This window comes from Dromaius novaehollandiae, chromosome 2 (genome assembly GCF_036370855.1).
Source record: "Dromaius novaehollandiae isolate bDroNov1 chromosome 2, bDroNov1.hap1, whole genome shotgun sequence".
Lineage (NCBI taxonomy): Eukaryota > Metazoa > Chordata > Aves > Casuariiformes > Dromaiidae > Dromaius > Dromaius novaehollandiae.
The window spans coordinates 97,915,076-97,939,470 of record NC_088099.1 but is presented as its reverse complement, the minus strand read 5'-3'; the positions used below and the strand labels follow the sequence as shown (position 1 = coordinate 97,939,470).

Below are 24,395 nucleotides of genomic sequence, written 5' to 3'. Positions count from 1 at the left end.
TTTCAGCTGTCTTATTCCACAAGGTTCAGTTTAAAACAGGGACCATTGCCACAAATGAACATCCCTTCCATACAACAGCATCCCTCTCTGACGCTGTTCAAAGCAATAAAACAAACTGTATGAATGACTACCTACAAAAGACCATTCAGAATCATGCTTTCCCCAACAGAAAATGGGGCAGAGGGAGCAGGGGGAGGTGAAACAGAACTGTTATCTAGAAACAAGATTTTAAGGAGAAGCTATCTAAGGATGATGAAATCTCTGGAAGTATCATGGCCTACAAAAACTGGATAAATAACTGGGAACAAGTCAGAGCAGGTCAATTTTATTAAAGAACTCTATATATATATATATATTCCACAATCTTTAGTAATTTAACAATAAAAAAAAAAAAGTTCTCCCTAAGTAGCATTTGGCCTTCGCACTATTCATCTGTTACCTAAAAGGTGAAGGAAGAAGACAGAGCAAACAAGTCTTAAAACATGTTTCTAGAAAAGAACTAAGCCAGGAAGAAAGATGCTTTCTGAGAAAAATGGCAATTTCATATTCAGCTCCACACTCTGAGGACTTCTTACCGATTTTCTGACCCAAGATCTTTAATACCACCAGGTTTGTACATGACTACTATGCCTTAATGGAATAAATTGCCCAATAGATGACTTTTGTTTCAGCCAAACTACATAATTGAAGTAGTATTTCGGTTTTACTGTCTCCATAGTTCCTTGTTTATTTCAGTCAAGACAAATATTTTGTTTATTAAAGAAGGAAAGATCATGTCATGAAGAACCGTTGTCAGGGAACCAAAACAAAACTTCTCTTTTCAGATCCTATGTTCTTAAAAAGTGAAGCTGAAAGGCAAGTATTGGGGAAAGCATATCTTATCAGTCAAATGCAGAAGAGGCACCTGGCAAAATCTTTCTGTTTATACTAAAAAAATAACATCTGTCATAAGAAGTAGAATCTTTTACAGGCCCAGAGAGAAGTGTCAGAGAGCTATTTAAAAAACAAACAAACAAAAAAAAAAACCACTCAAATATTTTGTAAGACTAACTTCATACTCTATTTATTTAGTAGTTATATTTTAATACTGTATCCTATTGCAAACAACCGGATACAAATATTTATAGAAAGACAGTAGGACATATACTGCTGGCTTTGAAAGGTAATACCTGTTACCTGGAGAAAGGAAAACCCATGCCAGTTTAGGAGAGGAAGAGGATAGAAGACAGGAGAGGGAACTAAAACAACACATAAATACACATATTGGCCAATATAAAGGAAACTACTGCTACCAATAATAGTAAAACAAGGGTTCACTGAATCACAGAATGGTCACGGTTGGAAGGGACCTCTGGAGATCATCTAGTCCAACCCCTCCCCCCCCCCCAAACAGGGTCACCTGTGACGGTATGAAGTCCAACAATCGATTTACAAAAACTTTGCCAGCACCACAGAGATTATACTGATAGCAGCTAATGAAAACTATTTCTTTCTGAACTCTGTCTAATATTACTTCAATTGGTGAAGATTTTCCTGTGCCTTTTGGACTCAGATTGTTAGGTTTTTCTAGGTTCTCTTTCTTCTTCTTTGTTAGTTTAGAACCCTAAAAATCATCAGCCTACGGGAAACAACAGGCCTGCTGCTTACAGAAAGAAATATACCAAATTGTAACAAACTGTATTAGCAACTGCTATTTTGTAGCTTTCTTTGTTAAGGTATGAATGCAATGTGGTCTAGTTGTTAGAACAAGGAGTTAGAAACCCTGCTCTAACTTAGGGTTGGTTATAACTTGCTGTTTTACCACCAATACAGTAGATGAGTATTTGGACCAATGACAGCAGTGCCTGGATTTTAGGCTTTTTTCACCACTTGTAAAACTGTCACTACTTGCCCGTGTAAAATCATTCAGAAGTTTAATGTTAGAATATACACAATTAGAGACTGATCAACAGCATGTATCTGAACTTAGGTTTAATTCAAAAACAAATCCATACTTGTAGAATAGACAAAGCTAGTAAAAATGATTTTCCTAACCTTGGATATTCTTCCAAAAGCAAATTTATAATGTTACGATTATGAAAGCACTATCTAACTTTACTTTAGACAATTCTGTTATGACATTTAAGATTATAACTGTGAGTACAAAGCAAACAGAGAGCATGGTCCTGAAGCACCCCCCCCCCTTCTTCTCCCTAAACTATAGCTTCTTGGCTTCAGCTCAATTAAGAAAGCAGTCCTGGAAACAAAACTTGCTTTAGAAAGCTACTTATTCTTATTCCAAAGTGCAGTACAACCTTCTACTTCCATTCAGCTAAAAAAGGAAATTTCCATATAAAAACCTAAAAGGTTAAAAAGGGAAATGTAATTCTAAACAGAATATTAGAATAATGCAATATGGTAGCAAAAGACCAATTAATCACCTTAACAAGTGAAATCATTTTTGTAATGACATGGTTGCTCTGAAAGAAAAATCCAGTTGAGCTACATAAAACCAAGCTACACAAAGAAAACCAAAAATCCATTTTACATCTCTAGCCCGGCTGAGGCATTAATCCAAGTACAAACAGCAACTACCCAGCAATTCAGAGCCCATTTATATAGACATTTTATTTAGGTACACATAGAAGAATAGCAGAATTCATCCTTCATCATGAGAAAATAAACTATTTATCTTAGGTAAAAACGTAGAAATCAACTGTTTAACATTAAATAAAATCTGAGAATCTTTACAAAGCATTAGAAAGTCCATGAAGCATCTTAGTGGACTGTACATGACAACCACATATGGAAAGTATCCAAATTGTATTTCTCCATCAGTGAGATTACTTCTGATCAGTATTTTTGATCGAGTATTTCCAATCCATTCATGTCAGAAAGTTGTTTCCTTCAACATACAAGCTAAACATTTAGCAGACAGCCAAATTCCAATCTCACAGCATGCTGCAAGCAGGGCAGGTATCACCTGCCAACACAGCTATCGGCTGTGGGGTTGCACATCAGCATCAGAACTCGCTCATGAGACTTCTGGCACAGAACCAGAAGCCAATGCAAAATGAAGAGAACATATACATGTTATAGATATTAAAGGCAGATAAGCACAAGCCGCACAAGCTCTAACAAGGCAGAGAATCACTGTATAGTCTCCCAAAATACCTGCAGACTGATTTGCACAACAGGCAAAATTCACATATCATAGGCTCTTTATTAATCTGTCTCTTGGGCTCTTTATTGAAAGAATTTTTAAATCTTGATTCTGTTCTTGCTTTGTAAACTTTTTATGCATTTTATGTTTTATACCTGTCAAATCCACTCACTTTAAAGAAAGCTTATATTATTCTTATTGCAGTAGTGTTGTGATGGACACCATATATACACTTCAATAAACAGAGAGGGGAATATTCTAAAATAGAAGCCTTAAGAAAAGCAATATTTCCATTATATAGATGGGATGCTAAGTCACACGGAGGCAGCAAGGGTTGTAGAAGACCACACAAAGATCTGTGCAAGAAGCAGGAAGCAAGCACAGATCTTTCAAGTCTCAGGCCAGCATATTAGCCATAGTAACAGTTCAAAAGACAATGTAAGTTGGATTTAAGTTAACTTGATTTGATTACAGCTACAATCCAGCATTTGGATTAATGTGAGAAAGTCGTAATGTAAAGTTTTGGACCTTTTCTGCTGGAAAACAACAAAAACTTGGCATATTGCCTTTGAGAAAACCCAAATCCTCATGCTACAGTTTATTCATAACTCTTACCAATTCAATCAAAAATATCCTTAATAAAACTTAAACAGTAGAAACACATTCAGATGAAAATGGCTATAACCATGCAAATAATTTCACCCTCCTTGGAATTAAATATATTCAGCAGATCAAGTGAGTTGAATGTCAACAGGTAACTGCAGAGATAAGCATACAATGTAATTTTCCTCTCACACCTCCCTGTCTTTCCCCACACTCCCTCAAAGGAAAGAAATCTTTTCCTGTTCTGATCTATTTTTACAGTCTAGTGCATTGGTATTTTGGAAATTTTCCAACGGTACTCTTTACTGGGGCATCGTAACTGAATGCCAGATTTCAAAATTATTTTAGCATATTCTCACAGGCTACTTCAGAGAATAACACTGAGTTAACAAAGGATCTAGCAATTACAGATGCAAATATGTTAAAACCTAGTAAACAAACTTAAAAAAAAATACATTGCTAGCAGAAAATCCAAACTCTGCTTTTTGTTTCCATAAATGAAGACCCAGGTTATATCAACTCATTACCAGTCTGCACCTTAGGGAAATTTCTGAAAACGCTGTGGATAGTCACTGTCTAATCAATATCCTATTTTTTGAGCAGCTAATCAAGAGCCAGCTTTTAAACTTAAGAGCATCTTATGCCTCCGCAGCTCCATTTGTTTACCTCCAGTCCCCGTCGGGAAGCAAGGAAAGGAGAACAGGTCCCATCCTCACTTCCCAGTAACGCGAGCCCCAGGAAGCCGCCCCCGCGCGACCCTCCTGCCGGCCCGGCAGCGCGAGGCCGCGGCAGCCCGCTGCCCCCGCCGCAGCCTCCGAAAGGCACCGAGCGAAAACTTTGCAGCACTGCTGCTCCTTTAACAAAACCACACGAACCATCTGCTGCCTAAACCCAAAGCTGGAGAGGGTGGGGCAGGCACTCGGGACAGGGTGTGCGTGTGTGTGTGTGTTTTTAATGAGCAGCACGATTAACTCTGATTTTTTTTTTCTTCTTTTTTTACCTTTCTCCCTGCTTGGTGTTGGAAGGCGGCGGGTGCAGCACAGTCTGATTCCCTTCCATCTCCACGATGCACTTGGTATTCAGGTCCAGCTCTGCGAGGCAAGGCGACAGAGGGCTGCAGCCGCGCCGAGAGCACCCCCGCGCCGCAGCGCCCGCCGCGCCGCTCCGCTCCGCGCGGGGCTCGGGGGGCCGCGGCCGCTCTCCCCGCGGCTCCGGGAGGGAGCCGGCTGCGGCGGGGACGCTCCGCCTGCCTCGGCCCGGCCGCCGCGGGGCGGAGGGCGACGGGGGCGAGCGCTGCTGTCCGGGCCACAGCAGCAGGAGGAAGGCGCCCGCTCGAGCCGGCTCCCGGCCGCCGCCGCCCCCCCCACCGCGGCCCCCGCGGGCAGCACGGGGCCGGGGCCGCGTCGCTCACCTCTCCGGTTCATGGGCCGGACCCTGACGGCGACTTTCACCTTGGTGTCCGACATCTTTCCCCCCCCCCCCCCCGCCCGGGAGCGGCGGGCGGCCCCGCTCAGCGGCGGCTCGCAGCCTCGCGGCGCCGCGCACAGCGACACGGCGGAGCGCCAACGTCCATGCCGGGCCGGGGCGGGCAGGCGGGGAAGCTCAGGGGCGGCGAGGGAGGCACGGGAGGAGGGTCCGGCGCCGCGGAGGGCGGCGGCGGCGCCCCAGTCGCCTCCCTCGTCAGCCGCAGCCCGCGCCGGCCCTGGCGCTCGCTGCCGACAGCTTCGTTTGCATAACCGCGCCCGCCGCCGCCCCGCCAATCCCAACCGCCATATTCCGCCGCGCCGCCAAGGCTGCGGCGGGGGGCAGGGAAAGGCCGCGCCGCCGGGGGCGGGGGGACGGAAAAACCCGAGCGCCTTCGGCAAGGGGAAGGGTTCCCCCCCACCCGCTCCCCCTCCCCGGGGCAGCCGCTTGGCCCGAGGGAGCATGCGCAAGGGTCTCTGCTTGCAGCGGCGAAAGGCAGCCCCGAGGTGGCGCTGCTGCGCCTGCCCGCGCATGCGTACAGAAGGCGGTGAAGCCACGCGGTGGGCTTTGCCCTGACGGTGCCCCCCGTCACGTGATGGGTCGGGGGGTGATGAGGAGATGGCCGGGAAGGGAGTTAATGCGATGCGGCACAAGGCGACGCGCTTCAGGGGCTGCGGGCTCGGGGGTGTTTCCCGCCGCCGCCTCACGCGGGCTTTATTTCCCCCACCAGCGGGCCTGCCTCAACGGTCCCTCCTGGAGCCCCCCCACGGGCTCACCCGCCGCGGCGGTGTCCGTTGGGCGCTTCCCCGGGGCCGTTACTCGGACCCGCGTCGCCCAGCTGCACACCTCGGCTGGCGTGTTCTCCCTCCTGCTCCCTCCTCCCCATGCCCCTTTTTTAAAGCCTCGATCCCAAGTTCAAGAGCAAATTTCCAGCGCGATTGTAACGCGGTGAACTTTCTTTCAAAATAAAGGCTGCATGTTTGCCCCCAGAAAGAAGAGAGAAGTCCAAAATGTGAAAAACAACATAAGAAACAAGAAAAAGGAGCATTTAAGGCCAGGAAAGTATTGGGAAGGAGCGTGGGTACTGCCCTAGAGTCAGGTTGTTAAGCAGGATGGGATGGGAAGGTGAAGGATGAAAATGAAGGAGCAGGGTGTTGTACAGAGTCACGCAGAGCAGACATGTTGCCCAAAGAGACTGGGGCAGGTGTGTGGAAAGGAAGGGAGCTTGCTGCTACCAGCTCTTGACAAACAGAGACCTCTGAGGACACAGGAGTTTGGGAGCAGACCCCTGCCTCATCTGGGGTCCGGTGGTGAGCAGAAGATAGTGTGTGCCTGGCCTTACCCCTTCCTCTCTGTCTGCACTTGTGCAAGCACCTGCCAGGCTCTAGAGTCTCAAAAATCACAGGAAATAAATGAATATTAGGTTTTTTTTCTGAATGAGAGGACTGTGTTTAGAAACCAGAAGGATTCTTCAAAGTCTAAGGCTGAATCAAAATGGACTTACTGAAGATGTCAGCTGATAAACACCAGATAAACACTAAATTGAGAGTCTCTGCTATGATTTGTGAAGATAGGTTATCACCACAAAGCCACTGAATTATCCCACTGGGCAGCAGGTTACCTGGAACTTACAAAAGATCACAATGAAAAATCCACAAACTGCCCAGAAATAAATATTTTGGCATTTGGGGAATTTTTGGACAAAAGATGCACAACAGTCAATTAGAAAATAATTGCCTGGTATACTCCTGGTGCTAGCACTGATGACCTAGGTGAACTGTGTATTTTGCACCTGTTTAGAAGGCTTGGATCTGGAGTTTACAGTTAGATAAAACTACCCTATTTTCAGGCTGGAATTTATGTCCTTAGAAAAGGGCTGTCTGTGAAATGTTGACAATGCTCATAAGGTACTTCTTTTCCAGACAACAACTGGCAATTGTTAAAAAGTGCCTGCCCAAATACTGCAGGAAAGAGTTGAGTCCATTCACTTGTAGTGAGTTCACCATCAGGGAAAAACATTATAAACATTAATGCGTTATCCCAGCAACCAGGAGCTCCAAGGACAGCTGAGCATTCAATGGATAAGCCAAGAAAGATTTTTAGTAAAACTGCAGTAGACTTATGATCCCAGGACAGCCTTCTTTTTGAAGTGTTTTATTAAAATTTTGGTTTTTTCCCAAAAGTATTTCCTTAGCTTCAGGGAAATATATTCTGTGGAATCAGTCCTTATCATCTAATGCAACTAACCGGCAGGAAATCCAGACACAAAAATAGTGATATCTGTAGCATTTTGCTTACTGAAAAGACAGGTTAAAACCCAGCTGGGATTATTCTGTCTGCTCTGAGGCTAAACTACTGTAAGGAGAATGGGCTAAACGGAAAAGGATTAATAGGTGGCTGCATAGAGAAACAAACGTTTCAAAAAGAGCTAAAAAACAACTGACGGTACTGAGAAGGTACAGATCATGACAGGTCATTTCTCCCCCTGCCCCCACTCCCTCCTGGGCCAGCCAGAAGAGTTTTGGGTAGCAAGCGACTGGGAAGAACTGAAAGCAGAGAGGAGCCTGGAACATATCTGGCGTAGGTCCTGTTGGCCCTGAATGGCCAGTGATTACATGAATGCTGAAAGGAAATGAGAGATATGCACTTAGCATGGTGAAAGAGAAACTTTACCAAATAGAGTTGGGTATCTGGAGAATGTCACTAGCTGTAAACCTCTGGAGCTGGTGCACACTGATTTCTTGCCTGTGAAAGTAGGCATAAGGAGTGAAGTTTGTTGTGAAATGCATCATAAGTATGTGGTTCAACCAGCAAAGGAAAGACAATGAAATGAGACATCCTACCTATGACTGTAAACTGTAAGAACCCAGATCAAAGTAAGCACGGGCTCAAGATAAGGCATGATGTCTGATGTGACTGTGCAAAAACTGAGTTCTGCGAAACTTGGGTATTATTGGGAATGATAGCGAAGATATTTTGGGAAGATAGCCAATAGATGGAAGGAAAAATATTCCTTCCATCTCTATTTTCCACCTCTTAGTGGAAAAAATATATCAATGCAAGATTATTTAAAAACAATGACATTTGCTGAAGGGAAACTAAAGGGATTCTTTATGAGCTTGTCTATGATTTTGGCTATGGGAAAGGTCTTGAAAACAAATTCTTGCTAATGTCTGGAATAGGCCTCTGAAAGACATTCAGCCATTTGTAGGTACAGAAAGCCAGCCATGCAAAAGAGTTTGAAAAGGGAGATGCAACCTAATTTGTCTTAATACAGACTGTAGCTGTTCTCTTCTTGTGAAATTCTGATTTCTCCTGATGTAAGCTAAATGGGAAAAGAATTTTTGCTCTTTCATTCACATCAGCATGTCTGGAAAAACAACTGCCAAGAATGACATGCTGGTTCCATAACTTTTTCTGTCCTCTTGAGGAAGGGTTTTTGGCAACACCTGTATCAACATCTGACAACATCTGTTAGGCAGCATACATGTAGCAGAATGTGGTTTTGGTCTCCTTTGAACCTTTGGCATTACAGCAGAATAGGAAGGGACTTATATCAGAGCGGCCCCACTAGATCTTTCATCATAACTAGCCCAAAGAGCAAGCTATGCTTGACAGAATCATCAGGCCTGAAAAAATTATTAGTTTCTCATGGACTTGGATATTAGAACTGGTATATAGATATAGATATATATCTTGCAGTATTGGAAAACAGTTTTTAAGATCCTGTAAGAAGGAGAAAGAAATAATAGACTTGATGTAAGAGCCAGCATGTGTGTGCCAGGATAGCACATTCTTGACTGTGTAGGTAGGGGGATATTAGCCCTTTAGTCGAAAGATCAGTGGAAAAGAGTTTACCATGACCATCTTACAAGCAATGAATAGCCAAAAGCTTTTTTCAAAACCTCTCTGGGCAGAAACTCCACCTGGTCAGAAAGTCTTTACCACCATCCAGAAATGAAACAAAGCCAAATAATCAAGTCTTCATTTGCCTGTGTGTAACTTCTTATTCTAGTGCAACTGGTTTGACTTTCATTTAAGTTTTGGTACCGAACTGAAAAAATCTAGGGCCTATCTGATGGTGTAACTAATGGAATCTGTGGTTTCTGGGAAAGGACTTCAGCTGGTTGTGTTTATTTAATTTTAAGAGGGTTCCAAAGGCATTTAGAGTTGATTAGTCACATATACCAAAGCCCAGTTGTGCAAGATGCTCTGTGATGTGCCTGCTTCTGAGGTACAGATCACTATGTCATATCACATTTGGAATCTTTATTTAACATTTAAATAAAAAGTGAAGGTAATACTGGTTTTATTATGACTGTTGTTGAGTATCATGCTTACCAACTCAAGACTCTTGAACATTTTCAAAGGCTTGCTTATTTTTACACCAAGGTGCCTGAAGATAAATCCCTGTTTGCACATACAGATACCTTCATAGCAATAATTATCTACAGTGTAGGTGGTAAAACTGCACTAGGTGCTGAGAGATAAGAGTTCCTAAGTGCTGAGCATATGGAGAATGAGGAAAGTAAGCACAGGTTGCTGGCTGTACGTATAGCCCTGATTTCTCTCCTTGCCCAGATTGGGAGGATGCTGAAGATCAGACCTCTAAGTATGCAATACCCTGGAAAATCAATTAATTTAATCAGGCATCCAGATCTTTATTTAGTTGTATCTTGTGTACCCCTCTGTGAAACACAGGACTATCAAAATTTTATGAAGTAACATACTGATCGCAAGTAAATTCCTGTTTCCTTAAGTAATGGAGGAAAATAGTGGCAAATGAAAACTAAGAAAACATTTCCAAGCTTACTTAGGGTTTTCTGGGCAATTGTTGTCTTTATTTAAGCTACTATAAAACTTTAAATCCTCCAGGCTTTTTTTCTCCTAATCTCATTTTTTAAAGCTTTTCCTTTTATTCTTTTCTTTTTAATAGCTGGCTGTGTCTGAACAACATGGAGTATCATGACTTTACAACAACAGTGTAAAACTTACCACATAACTACAAGATCTGAATCAGGAGGACAGTCTCTAGATTCACAGCAAGAGGAATGGTCTTCCAGACTTAGCATCTGTAAATGAAAAGATAGGGCAAGAAGAGGTAGCAGGTAACTGGAGCTCTCAGAGTTCAGTGTCTTCCACAGAGTATAGTCACTGAACATAGAGGTGACATACTAAAGTCCAGCTGTTATAGCATTAGCTTATTAACTGTTTAAGAAAAATGCTTAAAACCAGCCCTGCAAGTCAGAGATCAAAAAGAAGTGCATACATATCTGAGATTTCAAACATCTACACGTGTCAGAAAAGCAAGCGTATGCTAAGTATCTGTAACAACATTCTTTTTGAAGAAAAGGTTCAGATATTTTGTCATTATTTGAAACATTCTCTAATTCACTTAGAATATAAGAGCAACAAAGGAGAATATCAGCTATTCTAGCACAAGTAGCGTACTGCAAGTCTACAAATTGAACAGAAATTTAACATGAGGGGGAGGCAAAAAACAAAATGAAAAAGACAAGAGAAAGAAGAGGTAAAACCTCAGTGAGGCTTTTTCAGTCTTTGTAGGACCCAAAGTACAGACATTTAATTGCTTTTTGTCTTTGTTTGTATTATCTTTTTCTGATAAGTAATAGTTTTTACATATTTGGAATAAGATATGAGTGATAATGCTCATTTCTACCTGTAACTATGCTTTTGCACTGACAAGGAAAGAGGATGCTGGGAATGCACCAGAGAATGAGGAAGAAAATGGCAGAAGGAAGTGTAATTCAGGCCTCTAGGATGCTTGTCTTCTGGCATTATGTCAAAAACAGCTACCATATGGAACCCTTTATATCTCTGTCTTCACTATGGGTAGCAACTTTGGATGAATGTCTCTCACCTGTCAGCATTTGTTAGCCTGATCAGTTTTCACGCTCCATTGCGACTGGCGAGGGATCCTCGTGTGTCATTCACCCACCAGAGTTAGCTGCCAGCTATCCCAGTCATGCTAATGGGTAGAAGATACCAGATGAGAAATGACAGCTTACTGTTTCAGCAATGAGTAAAGATGAGAGCCAGGGAAAGTGAAGGCTGGAGGCAGATGAGGGGAACAAGGTGTGAACACAGGGGCAAAATCAATTGAAGTCATGCTTCTCTGATTTTCTTTTCCAGTCCCTGCTTTCCTCCACCCCCATATTTTGTTCTGGTTCGGCACCACTGCAGTCGAAGGGAATTTTGCAGCTTCAGTGAGGGCAGGATAAAACCTGTGTCCAGCTCTTACTTTCCATCTATTTCATCTTTATTTCTTCCCTTTCAGCATTTCCATGGATTTGTCCATCAATCCACAGTTCAATAAGGACAGGAAAGAAAATATCACACTCCTTACTAAATTCTGGTGGGATCCTCCAATTGCTCCTCACCTTCCCAAGGCATAACAGAGATAATGTGAATTGACATTAAGTCATGTCCATGTCTTTCCAGTGTAAGAAAAACATATATTCTGAGCAGGAGGATCAATTGTAATACTTAATGACATAGAAGCTGGGGAGTGATACTGGGCATCCAGAGTTAATCCCTGAAGTCCTGCTGGTAGGGCAGAGTGTTCCATTGACCTCATTTCTTCCACTGAAGGCAGGGAGAAATGTCATGATGCCTGCCAAGAATATCCATCTTGTCAGCAATGTGCCCAGCAAATACTCGCTGTGCCTGACTGGTGCATGCTGTCACCAGCATATCTAACTTCATTTTGTGTCACAGGAGCCAGAGAAAAGGAGGAGGTAGCAGCAGTGCAAGGCTGGAAAGCAAAGCAATGTTTTCTTTCTTTCAATATTGAAAGTGTCAAAAGAAAAACAAAGTGTTTGATTTTGCAGCACCCAAAGTCTACAAGATGCTTACATTGAAGCTCTTGAAGAGCAAATTTAACCCAAGCCACAGATTTTGTAAGATTGACCAAAACTAAAGTTTTCTTTGTGTTTCCTAATTTTTGCTGAGCATTTCTTTAAATTAAAATGTACAAGAAAACCAAAACTTGTTTTCAACCCAGAACCCCTTACAGCATTGTCCAGTCTGGGAGAAAGAGGTAAAATGAACAAATACCATAAAATGACACCAATGGATATTTTTAAGGCTAATAATCCAATGTACTATTTTTAAATTAGGAAGAAACATAGGAAGAAATCCTAGCACAAAATAACTGATAAATCTTCCACTGATGTTGATGAAGACAGGATGGATAATTTTTTTTTTTTAGGATAATATTTAGCATATAGGAGATAGATCTGGCTGTTATAATATTATATAGAAATAAGACTTTATATGCATAAATTAATGTTCTGGTTTGCACACAAACCTGCCTTTTTCACTGAATAAAAATGTGAACCTTTAGAGAGGACCTAGGGAGGCAAGTGCCCTGCTCGTAACTGTACACTTGGAACCAAATTTCTATCTCATATACATCAGTGGGCTTCAAGGATAACCCCCCTGAAGAAGTACTTTGAATTTACAACACATTACATGAGAGCAAGATTTTACCCAATGCTCTCAGCTAGGTTTTCAGACTGCTTTTCCACTTCCTTTTTGCTCCAAATTCAAGCTGGATGTTAGTCAGTCTGGATTTTTGCCATCTCTGCCTTATCAGAGATCTGTTTTGACTGTCTCTCCAAAACTGTGCTGGAGGCAAGAAAATTATCATCTGTGTCCAACATATTTATGGCAACACTCTGGATCTAGAAAGGGGCTGTGGTGACAGATGCTGTTCTGACACTCCAAAAGAAAAGTGTCACAGAAGAAGTGTTTTAATTGTCAATGTTAGGAATAAATGCAGAATACATGCACCAAAATTTTACCCTGTTGGAGCACTGCTGCTCAAAACTACATACGGTGGCTGACGGCTGTGTATTTAGATTCCTGTGTAGTATATTGCTTTTAACAGGCACTACTGTTTAAAGCTATGCCAGCTCTGAACAGAGTTGGCCTATAGACTTCTTCAGTGGTGAATAGGCCAAACCTGTTCTTACGGCCTAATTTACATATATTTTGAATGATCTGTTTTGCTTTACCTAGGTGAGGTCCTAACCTGCTCCCCACCTCTGCCTCCATATCCAACCTGGATAAACGAGAGCAGATTGCACTCTGGAATGGAAGGTGAACAATTACACTGAATGTCTCCAAGGCACATTGAGTCATGTCTCCATCAAGCTGAAATGTTTCCTGCTGTGAGGGAAAATAATATCCAATGTAATTCACCTGATCAGACCAGACATTTTGTCTCTGCCTCTGATACAATATTTCAATAGCCTCTTTTAGAAACTTCAGCGCTATATGCAGCCCGGTGGATATGGCTAACCTATTTGTGAAAGCAGCTGATTAATTTTAGCTACATTTAACTACACTAACATTCTGCAGAGGATAATCCCTTTGCTCAACTCACTTAAGAACAGAGGGCAGGGAGCTTTATTCCCTGTCTCCTATCACTTAATAGGAAGAAATAGTTTCAACTTATTGGGAGAACTTTAATGGTCATTGCCACCTAGGGATGAAAAGTCATATTAAGAGAAATAAATTAGGTTAGAATCAAACTAGTGCACCTATAGCCTGGAAACTGATGGGAAGCAAAGAAGGAAACAAAAGCAGAAAAAACTTATCTTTATAAAATAAAATTTTAATACATTTACTGATTCATTAGCTTTAAACTAAAACAGTTGTGCATTTTCCTGCACTGTGGCAGTCTGACTGGAATTTTTCCTGACTCCAAAGGGAACTCTTCTGTCATTTTAAGAGGGATTTGGTTTACGGCAGTGAACTTAACATCCTTATAATCTTAACCTCAGAACTAGGTAACTGTTCTGCCCTACTTTAACAGCTATTTGTGAACTGTATAGCTCACATTCCTTAGCTGTCAGAGAAAGAAATGATATACTGATTGGTTTCTTTACATTTGTGTTGCAATTGATGACAATTAACTGTATGACATCCCTTTTTGGCCACAGGGACCCCACTCCCGCCTCCCAGGGCTCAAGTAGCTTCCTTAATTAATTTATAGCAGGGAAAGTAAGTCTATGAGTATTCAGACTGGATTCACAACAAAGTGGTACCATGACAAAAGCATATGTGGTTTGGGCTGTATCACTTCACGTATTTCCTATGTGAGAGAGGAGGTACTGACAGCATGGTGAAAAGCGCTGGTGGGAGTTCACCTGATACAGATCTTATGGGAGCATTTAGGAAAGAGGAGTTCAAACCAGACAGACCCAGAAAAGGGTTACTGGGAGGACTGGGGAGCAACAAATCTTATCAAACAGAGCCAACTAGAAGAGTCTGGCTTGTTTAGTCTAGCAAAATGAAGACTGAGAGGGGGATATGGTTGTTTATGCCTCTGTTCAGACCAGTCAAAAAGCAGGATGCTACTTAAGCTAACGGAAAACATTTGTACAAGAATAAAAGGATATAAGCTATCTGTGAACAGATTTGGTTTGGAAATTGGATGATTTCTAGCTCCCAGAGGAATGAATTACTTCTTAATCAGAAGTGCAAGCAATAAACCTAGTTAATTTTAAGAAAGCGTTTGATACTATTAGGAAAGTTGAGGAGCCTGTGATAGCAGGGAACGTGTTCTGCTGACCCTGCTGGGCATATGCCAGACACCTTCCTGTTCACACTTGAAACATGACAGTGGTAAGAATAGTTTATGGTAGTGGAAAGGGAAGGGGAAAGGAAAAGAAGATTTGTACTTATATGAAAGTAAGATCATAAGGCATGAAAGGAAATATAGTGATATTGCCTACCTATTGTTAACATAATAACTTTTGAAAAGGGATTGATATAAGAAAATTAGTTTAAAAGACATGCGCTTTAAGCATATTAATTTCCCTTTTTTTCCACTTTATATATTTATTAGAAATTAGATATTCATCCTAAGAAAAAAAACTAACTGCCACAGCTAGTTTCTAACATTATTTACAATTTAAATCAGTAGGCGGGCCCCCAGGAATTGAAGGAAAGGACAACCCTTCCATTATTCCCCCTACCCCAGAAAGCTCTCGCCCCCTTCATCATTATTAAAAGGAATGTCTGGTATGCAAGTATGACTCAAGCAGATCCCTGTGGGTCTATTGTGACTCTGAATCCTGAATCGAGACTAAGGACACTTGTGATCAGGAAGCCAGTTTACAAACACTGTCTAGCGCATTACAATAAGTATGATGCATTTGCTATGTGCAAATCTACGTCTTACTAGAGAGCTGATCAAGACAGATAGAAATATTGAGTCTGCAGTCTCAAAGACTCCTCGGTTAGTGCATGCAGTCTGTCTAACCTTCAGCAACACTCTGGTTCTGTTTCCGGAGACATGATTTCTGGTCAGTGGGGATGGATAGGAAAGCTATAAACACAAACAGTTTGATATGTGGCAGCAGTCTCTTAAAATAGAAGTGCAGAATTTTTATTAACCCTTCATCCTCAGTCACCCTGTTGGTTTCCTTTCTGCTTTCAGAGAGAAGATAAACTGTGCTGGCTGCCTACTGCAACACTTGGGACCTGGGCTCTGCCACTCTTGGCCGTTCCTGGGAGGAGGGTGGGCAGGGTGCAAGGACTCCACCAAGCTTGCTTACTAAGTAAGCTGAGCTAGTAAGCATGCTGGCCAAGCCAAAATTTGACCTTATGCAATTATTTCTTAGTGGTGCCAGCAATATGTGCTCTAGCCAAGTGTGTGTATTGTCCCAAAGTGTGAAGGAGAAAAGAAGCTATTGCTCTTTCTTCTTGAAAGAGAGTGGAAAGGAGAACAGTAAACATTTGGAGGTCTGCATCTAAGGAAGCTGAGTGAGTCAAAGCCTTGAGAGAGGAGGTGGAATTGCCTTTGTTAAAACATGAGGAAGTTAGTTCAGCGCAGATCTTGGATCCGCTCTAATATCTGTTGAAGTCAACAGGAAGATTCCCATTAAGTTTGACAGGTTTCATCACTTCCTGTATAAGGTGAAAACAAGAGCTGAAGGTGCTAATAAAAGCGCATAACAAGACTCAAGACCTTTTATTTAAAAAACAAAACATCCGATCATGCCACCACACACAGTTCTCTCTTGCCTGAAGAAAATATTTCAAATACAATCATCTGATAATCAACAGAAAAGTATTCAGCAACAGATCACACTCTCCTTTTTAGCTTGAAGACTGTCATGCTGCAACCGTTGGGAGAACTTTATTGTAATTTCACTTCAGATCTCATCCTCTTTAATTCATAGCTAATGGAATGGCAAAAAAGTTTGCTCGTTGTAGGAGAAAAAAGTAGAGAAAAAGACCGCCTATGCAGGCTTCCAAGTTCCTAGTATTGAGTCTACACCAGTATTTGACAGTGAAACTCAGAGGAGTCATCTTCAAAATCCAGCACAGGAAGGCCTCTGGATCATTGGGACCGGTCTGCTGCTATTGCAGACAACTATAAAAATGCCAGTGACTTGTTACCTAATTTAGATTTTCCCTACATAATCACTACTACATATGGAGCTGCACAGGGTGATCTAGGGTAGAAAGGTTCCTAAAACTGTTAGTCTGCATGTGGTTTCAATTCTACAGTCCTTCACCCCTTTTTCTCTTTCAATAAAACTTGCACACCTTTCTCTGAAACACGTTCCCTGAATGATTTAAGTGCTTTCCCACCATTCATGTTGTGATCTGAGGCTTCCTCCCTTTAATCTGAGAGTAAAGATGAAAGGCTGTTTTAGAAAAGAAACACAGCAAAACCAAAACACAGACTGAAGCTCTGAGTGGATTGATGCTTCTTCTGAAATCAAAGTGGTGTGAACAGACACATACACACACACACACACACACGCGCAAACACACAGACTTTGACTAAACAATGGCTAATGAGAAATGTAGTTCTGAAAAACACTTTAAGGAACTAAACACAAACTAGGAAGAATGGGTGAGGTCTCTGCAGCAGTCAAAAATAGGAATAACAGGATGAGTTTAAGAAATAAAAAATTTAGGCTTATTATCAAGAAAAAGACTTGAGATTCAAGTTCAACACAAGTGAAAGGGTGAAAGTCCATTGCTAGATATAAATGTTTGAAAATAATTTGGTCAAATGGCTCTTATTTCTCTGATGAAAGAGATATGAGAAAGGGAATTTTTTTTTCTGCCTTCAAGGTACATTTTTTCTAAATGGATATTTTGGGTTTTTATCTCAGTACTACTGACATAATACAAACATGAGAAAATCATATCAGTTGCATTTTAATGATAATACCATCCATAAACAGCTTTATGAACATCACAAAATAACTGATCTTACATAGGATCCCAAGGTCTAATCCTCGGTTTGGGGCGACCTCAATTTTGCTTTTCTATAACAGGAAAAAAGCAGTTCAGTTATCATCTGTTCTTTAAAGGTCTGCATTGCTCAATCTGAATGGAAACGACAGGATGTTAACTACCCAACAACCTTAGAAATCCTTTCACATAGTCTTCTTGCGGACTAGAGCCTACAGTGTCCTCTTTACCACTATGAAAACTTCATTCCATAACTATCTTAAATTGTTGGCTAAGACCAATTACCTCCTCTTCAGGATTTGCAAGAGCAGTTCACATTTAAGTCCTCCACCGATGACAGCTTAGAGTGAGTCTCATCCCAAACTGCTGGTTACTGAGCAACTGCACGTCCCCAAAGGGAGGTGTTGTACTGATCCACTTCAGTCAGATGGACTGTTAGGAAGCATACAAGTATTCGGTATGCGACAAAACCAAGAAAAACCAAAGCATTACATGAAATTCATTTGGCAAAAGATTTCTGGTGTTGAAAGAAAGTCGTAATTAGTTATAATAACTTACAAACATGCACAGGACTTTTGGCATGTAAAAAACCAAACCAGCATGCCCAGAAGTTGTCATAATGAAGTCTGCTGCAAAGACTTCTCCAGGGCAAATCTCTGTGCTAGCCTGAATCTCCCTGACTTCAAGCCCAGTCCTGCAGGGTTTATTTATGTGGTCAATTCCATTTGCAGTATTCATGACTGCACAGATAAACTATTTATGAAAGACCAAGCCTCTACTCAAACAAGTCACTGTAAGGAATAATAAGAAGAGAAAAAGAACCTACATATTTGAAATACGTTAGGTTCTATAATGTCATGCTGTAAAGTTAAATTGATGTAGAAGTTGAATTGAAAATTGAAAATTGATGTAGATTCATAGAAGGGCCCTACTTCCTACCTAATTAAGCACTATGACACAGTCATATCCTTTTCATATGGAGACTATTTAAAACCTTTAATATTTAATCTGTCAAATATCTTTTGGTATCTCTCTTATAGAGCTGTCTCTGATGAGATCATGTTTCTTCTTAGGTTACCTTCTTGGACTGTGTTAGTAAAGGACACTTCTTTCTTTTAAAAGAAGTCACTACTAAATACTGGTTAATACTGGTTACATTCCATTGTCCATATTATGCAGGAAATCATGCTGGGTGAGCATAATAGTTTAATGTGTTTTTTCATCTTTTGACTATTTATATTTGGAATAAATGACAGTAAATGGATTACCCTCTGAGATTATGTAGGTGTGACAGTTCTTTCAAGATCATCTTCTCTGTACTTTAAGTTTTTAAGGCAAGTTTTGACAGGCTTTTCTTTTCTTTCTTTCTTTCTTTTTTTTTTTTTACATTTTTACAGTTTCACAGTTTCTTCAGAATAAATTGTTTCATTTTCCAAGCTGTAATTTTATCTCCCTAATCCTATATCCTGCTTAAAATTGCTTACCTTTAATTAATTACAAAGAATATAGCTATATTTAGACTAGGTACTTAAAATGCATTACAGAATCTTCTGACTAGCCATGTTTTCATGATTAAAAAACCAATATATTGAATGAAAACAAGTTTCATTCTCACCTCAACACACTGCCCCATATAGTACTCACCTAAGAGCAAAAGTTACCTACAATAAGAGGAGCCTTTTGAAAAATATTATATATGCATTTATTTATTTCTAGGGAGTATACTTCTGTGAAATATTTAGTTTGCTCCAAATGTTTAGTTCCCATGCAATTGTCCTACAAATATAGAGTTGAAAGTGATTGATAGTTCTAAGTATTACCATCTGAAAAGTGCCTAACTGTGGCTGTGAAATCTGTTTAAAAGTAGGCTACTCCCCTGCCAGAGTTCAATACTAATCAAGAGGAAAGTGCCCTTCCCTTATCTTCTTGCCCATTTTCCAGACGGAAATGCTTCATGTCTTAAGAATGCATGCCCTTTACTGGGACGGTGGGTGTGCTCCATGCTCCAATTTCATGGGAGTTCCCCTTCTATTTAAGCCACAGACGCCCTTCATTTTCTTTTTCTCCTTTTCAGAGTCAATATCTTCTCTTCCTTTCCATCCTCAAAATGAAATAAGCAACTTGATCACTGCAATGGAGCAGTACACCTCCTCAGAGAGTGTTTCCAAACTCTGTAACTACACGGCTTTGTGGAGTACACTGGGAGTAATTATCTAAGAACACACTGTGAAATTTATGACAGATTTCATGATCTATAGGGAACACCAAAGGAATTAATAATTACAAGATCATCAGTAAAATGTCAAAATTCCTTACAAAAGCAAGAGGGCAAATCCCAGACTAAAGGATAGTTAAACACAGGCTCTCCTTCATTAAGGCACTAACCTTGTAACAGGAAGTCTGAGATCTAGTCTCATATCTGCCAAAGGCTTCCCTTGATTTGCAGCTCTCATATGTGCAACTGCAGAGCCAGAACATCTATATTGTGTTTGCCTCACAAAGATGTTGGAAGGCCAAGTTCAAAAAAACCTGTAAATCTCTTGGAAAGCAGTGGACCAAAGCAGCATCATCTGCTTACCAGAAGCCTCTTCTGTATTAGCTCTGAAGCCATCCAGGAAAATCACACAGAGGTTATACCAAGGAAGCACTCTAGAGAGTATCTGTATATTTATGTAACACAGTATCAAATTTAAACATATTACTAGCACATTTAGTTGAGCTATTGAAGTTTAAAATGTAATATGGAGTGGAGGCATGGTCAATGCCCACTTTGATGGAGAAACATAGAACTGTTACATATTCCCTCTGACTGACGTCAAGCCCAAATCAGTATATGGCAGAGGGGGAAAGAAAGATGGGTTATTCTTTGGATTAACATATTTCAAGTTTAAAGATTTACACTTGTGTAATTGTCTGTTTGGGATTTTCATATGCAGTTAAGGGTAATAATTCCCTACCGCAACCATTAGCATAATGAGTTTGCTGAAGAACAGTTAGACAAAATGTAAATGTCCTCAGCTCATCTCCAATGAGATGGAGATGTTTGGGGCACCACATGGCAGGAAGACTGATACCTTATTTCAGATCTGCTGGACCCACTCCTCTTTACAGTCAGTGGCTATTTATGTGACACGCAATTTTTGAATTCTTCTTGAAATATTGAACTCTGTACATATCTATACAATGTCAGTCTCTGTTTTGTCTTCAGAGCTGCATTTCTACCTTTGTGTTGGTTCTGCAAGCTTCACATAAAGTTAAAACATGTTGGTATGGGTCAGGAAAAAGCCCCTCACATTGCTGGAGGCTATGCATTCAACCTGGAAGATCCTCTGTTCAGATGGCAGCACTTTTGGGCACAACTAGTCAAACCAAGAGAACCCCTTGGGTCAAGTGAGCTGGCAACTGAAACGATTGTCAGGGTGGGAGATGGACAGGGCTCACCAAGACATTGCACAATAAAAAAAGAACAAGTTATGAAAGAACCTGTCTCTTACCAGTCATTTTACCCCCAGACTTTTCTGGAGTAGGGCAGAGGATGTAATATGAAGGTCTCTGGTCTACTTATAGGGGAACTGAAGGTAACGAGGGAAGAAAAGCCTATTACCAGTAAACTTAAACTGTCCTATATGGAGGATAGGCCTCTGGCTTTTGTCACTTCCTGAATGATCTGTCACTTCTTCTGAGTTGCCTGAATGAAATGTGAGTTTTGGAACTCCTTTTGCAAAATCTGTATCTTTCTGCTTCCGTTGTATTGTGCTCCTGTGTAGGCAAGCTGTGATCTAAAGGTGAATTGTAGGCCATAAGGCTGGGCCTCTGAGAAAAGGCATGCATGAACTACTGACATGTTTTTTAGGGAGCCCATGGTAAGCAAAGGTCTAGTCAAGGAGAGCATGGCATTGCACATCTCTGCAGAACCTGCAGGCAAGCATCTTCCTGACCACCAGGAGGAAGCACCCAGAATCTGACCAGAATCAGGATGTCAAAAAAGTGCACAGACCCCAAAATCCAAGGCCTGAGTGTCCATCCAGGATACTAGACCCAAACAGCAGCAGAGGATGTGCTCTTCCCTTCCTCTTTCAGCAACTAAGGATCATAAACCAAACTTCAGGAAGGAGAGGTCAGGATGGACCTATATGCTTCATAGCCATTCTGAAGCTACAAGTTTATTGTCAGAGATTAGCAATGACACAACAGGTTACAGACATAAGTTTTTGTTCTCTTCCAAGGCAGTGCCTCTTGATGTTACTGAAAATAAAGTTGCAAAGGTTTTAGGAATTCGAGAGCAAAGCTAGTGTTTTCATTTTAATTTACATGTGGTCCCTGGAGAATTAAAGTATAAGTGGGCCTTGCCAATGACAGTGACAGAGGGACACCTGCCCCACAGGTCTCATCATTATGGAGTAACAAGAGTCCAGAGTGAAGTTTCCACTTCTAGGGTCCTGGTCCAAACTCACTGCTCTGTGGGAGCTAGTCAGACTGTGCTTAAGCAAGGATGTACTTCTTTCCTTCCTGTCGGTCATCTAATTCCAGCCTTCCCCCAGTTCTAGGGCAGCTGGACAGCGCTTTGACATAGGTAGCCACAGAGGGATCAGACAAGGGTTACCAGGACTGGGAGCATCTCTTAAAAAAGGAGAGTGAGGCTGCACAGATCCAGCAGGCTTGGAAGCAGGCAAATTCAAAAGTAAAGCCCAGGTGCAGTATCAGCTAATGACCATCCACTAGAAAAACTGTGCCACATTTGAAACACGATGCACAATGTCTATAAGAGAACACTACCCTCTGTGCCCTTTTTTATCATTGCTGTAAGGCCATTTATTTGAACAATGTATTTGTTTGATACAAAGAATAAGCAATGTTAGAGACAACCTCATTCAAAAATGTATTAGGTCTTAATTTTGATATCTTTAAGATGATTTTGATCTCTCTTTAATTTTGGTATCTTTGAGAAAATACTATTTTTCTTCCATAATTGTTCATCTGCCATAATTCTGTCCCCTTCAATGCACTTGAAACAACGCTTCCCACATGAAACATGGGTGGTGATGCTGTCTGTACAGCTGCCCAAAAGGGGCACGTCTCCATCTCCTAGAGAAACTGCCTAGCTGAGTCCAAAACGTAGCGGCAGCACACTTCCACGGAAAGAATGCCTTCGTATCTTTCTCTTCAACTTTTTTTCCTCCGTCATATGGGGGAAAGTTGCTTTACATCTCTGTCAGCCCTTCTGAGATGGAAAGGTTTCCTATATTCAAGACCATCATTTAGATGGATCCTGATTTGTAAAACTCTTAGTAGTTTAGGGGCTAGACATTACAGGAGATCTCCTCTTCATTTGAAATCAATTTATCTTTAAAGCGCTATGGTGGTGTTATGGCACACTTCATGAAAATATAAACAACAAACTGATGTGCACAGCAACAGTTGCTAGCTAGAGGGAATTAGCAGCCAGTGGCCAAAATAAAGTAAATTATACCTTTTTCTGTATCTTTTCTTCAAAAAATAAATAAAATTATAAAGAATAACAAAAAATAGTTATGCTATAGGACACAATTTAGATTCACATTTCTGAAACTCCTCTGATCTCTTTATTGCTAGACACTGTAAAACTACCCTGGTGTATTTTCATGCAGCAATAGCAACCTGAGATCAGACCTTAAAAATAAATCAAATATGAACTTCTGTGTGTGTACAACAGACATATCAATCTATAGTGTAGGCTGAAGAGATGACGTTAGGGGAACACTGTCCATGATATCTGTTTGTTTTTAATGAAAATTGATAAAGCATGTGGTACAGAGAGTTACTCAAAGTTTAGTTTAGATTCTTTGCTTTTTTTAAAAAAATGCACTCGTAATTATAACTGAAGTGAGTAGACACAGTCCCACATTATACAGTCTAGATGAAAACCTTAGCTCTCTTTTCCGAGGTTAAGGACCTATTTAGCTATCCCTGTTTTGATCATGCCCAGCAAGACCCCAAAAGCATCACTGACCTAATTATATCTGCTCAAGTATGGGTTCCTCACACTTTGCCATCCTCTCAGAACCAAAGTTTTGTTCTGTTGAAATCTGTGACTAAATTCCGACTGACTTCCAGCTGGACAGGAGCAGTATTCGTCCCTTAGGCCTTTGAAAAACAGATTGCGTTAACAGTATCATCCTGAAGGCAACATATCTAAAATAGTTATAGGGGAGCATAAAGAGAAAGGCTAGAGTAAGGAAAAAAGTCAAAGCTTTTTGGTTTGTTACCCACACACTGGTGGGTCCCCATCCCCCATTATCTCATAAATTGTCTTGCATGACAAAAGAAAGATTTCAGGTTTACTGTTGCATTTTCCCTTATACGCTGAACAACTCTAAATAAGTGTTTTATATAGTTCTATATGGCTTTTCAATTTAGACACCCAAACCAAATGAATTAAGACAGAATTCAACGTTTTCTCTGATGCAGTGTTGTATGAGGCTAAGCACTGAGCTTTATAGCAGAAGGAAAACAGCTGCATCATTCACAGAAAAAGCATACATCTGCCAGCACTAGGCAAAGCAGAGATTGCTGGAAACGGCATAGTGCAGACTATGTGGAACAAAGGCACAATGTTTATTTTGCTTAGAAACCCAAACTTCAAGTGATTTCTAGTCATATACCAAAGGAGATAGGAACAGAATGGACAACAATGAAAATTGCTGTGGATTTCAAAACAGCACAAGTCAAATATTTGAAAATCAGCGCTTCAGCTGCTGTGAAGTTGCCAATCTGGCAGTAGACACTACAAGTTTGCCCATCCATGAGATCAGGAACAAAAACAAACTCCTGCTCTCTATTATCCTGGTGCACAGGAAAGTTTGAGGAGGTGAAAGCTCATGGCCTGGAGTTCAGAGGAAGTATCCAGGTCCCACAGCTGCTATTGCTATAAACTATTAATTATGTATGAATAAAGCATCCA

The 24,395-nt window shown here is 41.1% G+C and overlaps 1 protein-coding gene across 7 annotated transcripts in view; it reads right to left on the bottom strand.

Moving 5' to 3' along the window:
- KIF13A (kinesin family member 13A) overlaps positions 1-5,560 on the bottom strand; it is a 123,388-nt gene extending 117,828 nt beyond the window's left edge. For 4 of the 7 annotated variants that reach the window (XM_064506982.1, XM_064506983.1, XM_064506985.1 and 1 more), the window contains exons 1-2: positions 5,157-5,560; positions 4,746-4,836 (exon numbers count right to left, since the gene is read on the bottom strand). In XM_064506982.1, the coding sequence (XP_064363052.1) occupies positions 4,746-4,836; positions 5,157-5,211 (146 nt within the window). In that variant the 5' untranslated portion in view covers positions 5,212-5,560. Of the gene's footprint in view, positions 1-4,745; positions 4,839-5,156 lie in introns of those variants that run through there. The other 3 variants (XM_064506984.1, XM_064506988.1, XM_064506986.1) reach the window with 2 other exon arrangements.
- Between the last annotated feature and the right edge of the window lie 18,835 nt (positions 5,561-24,395).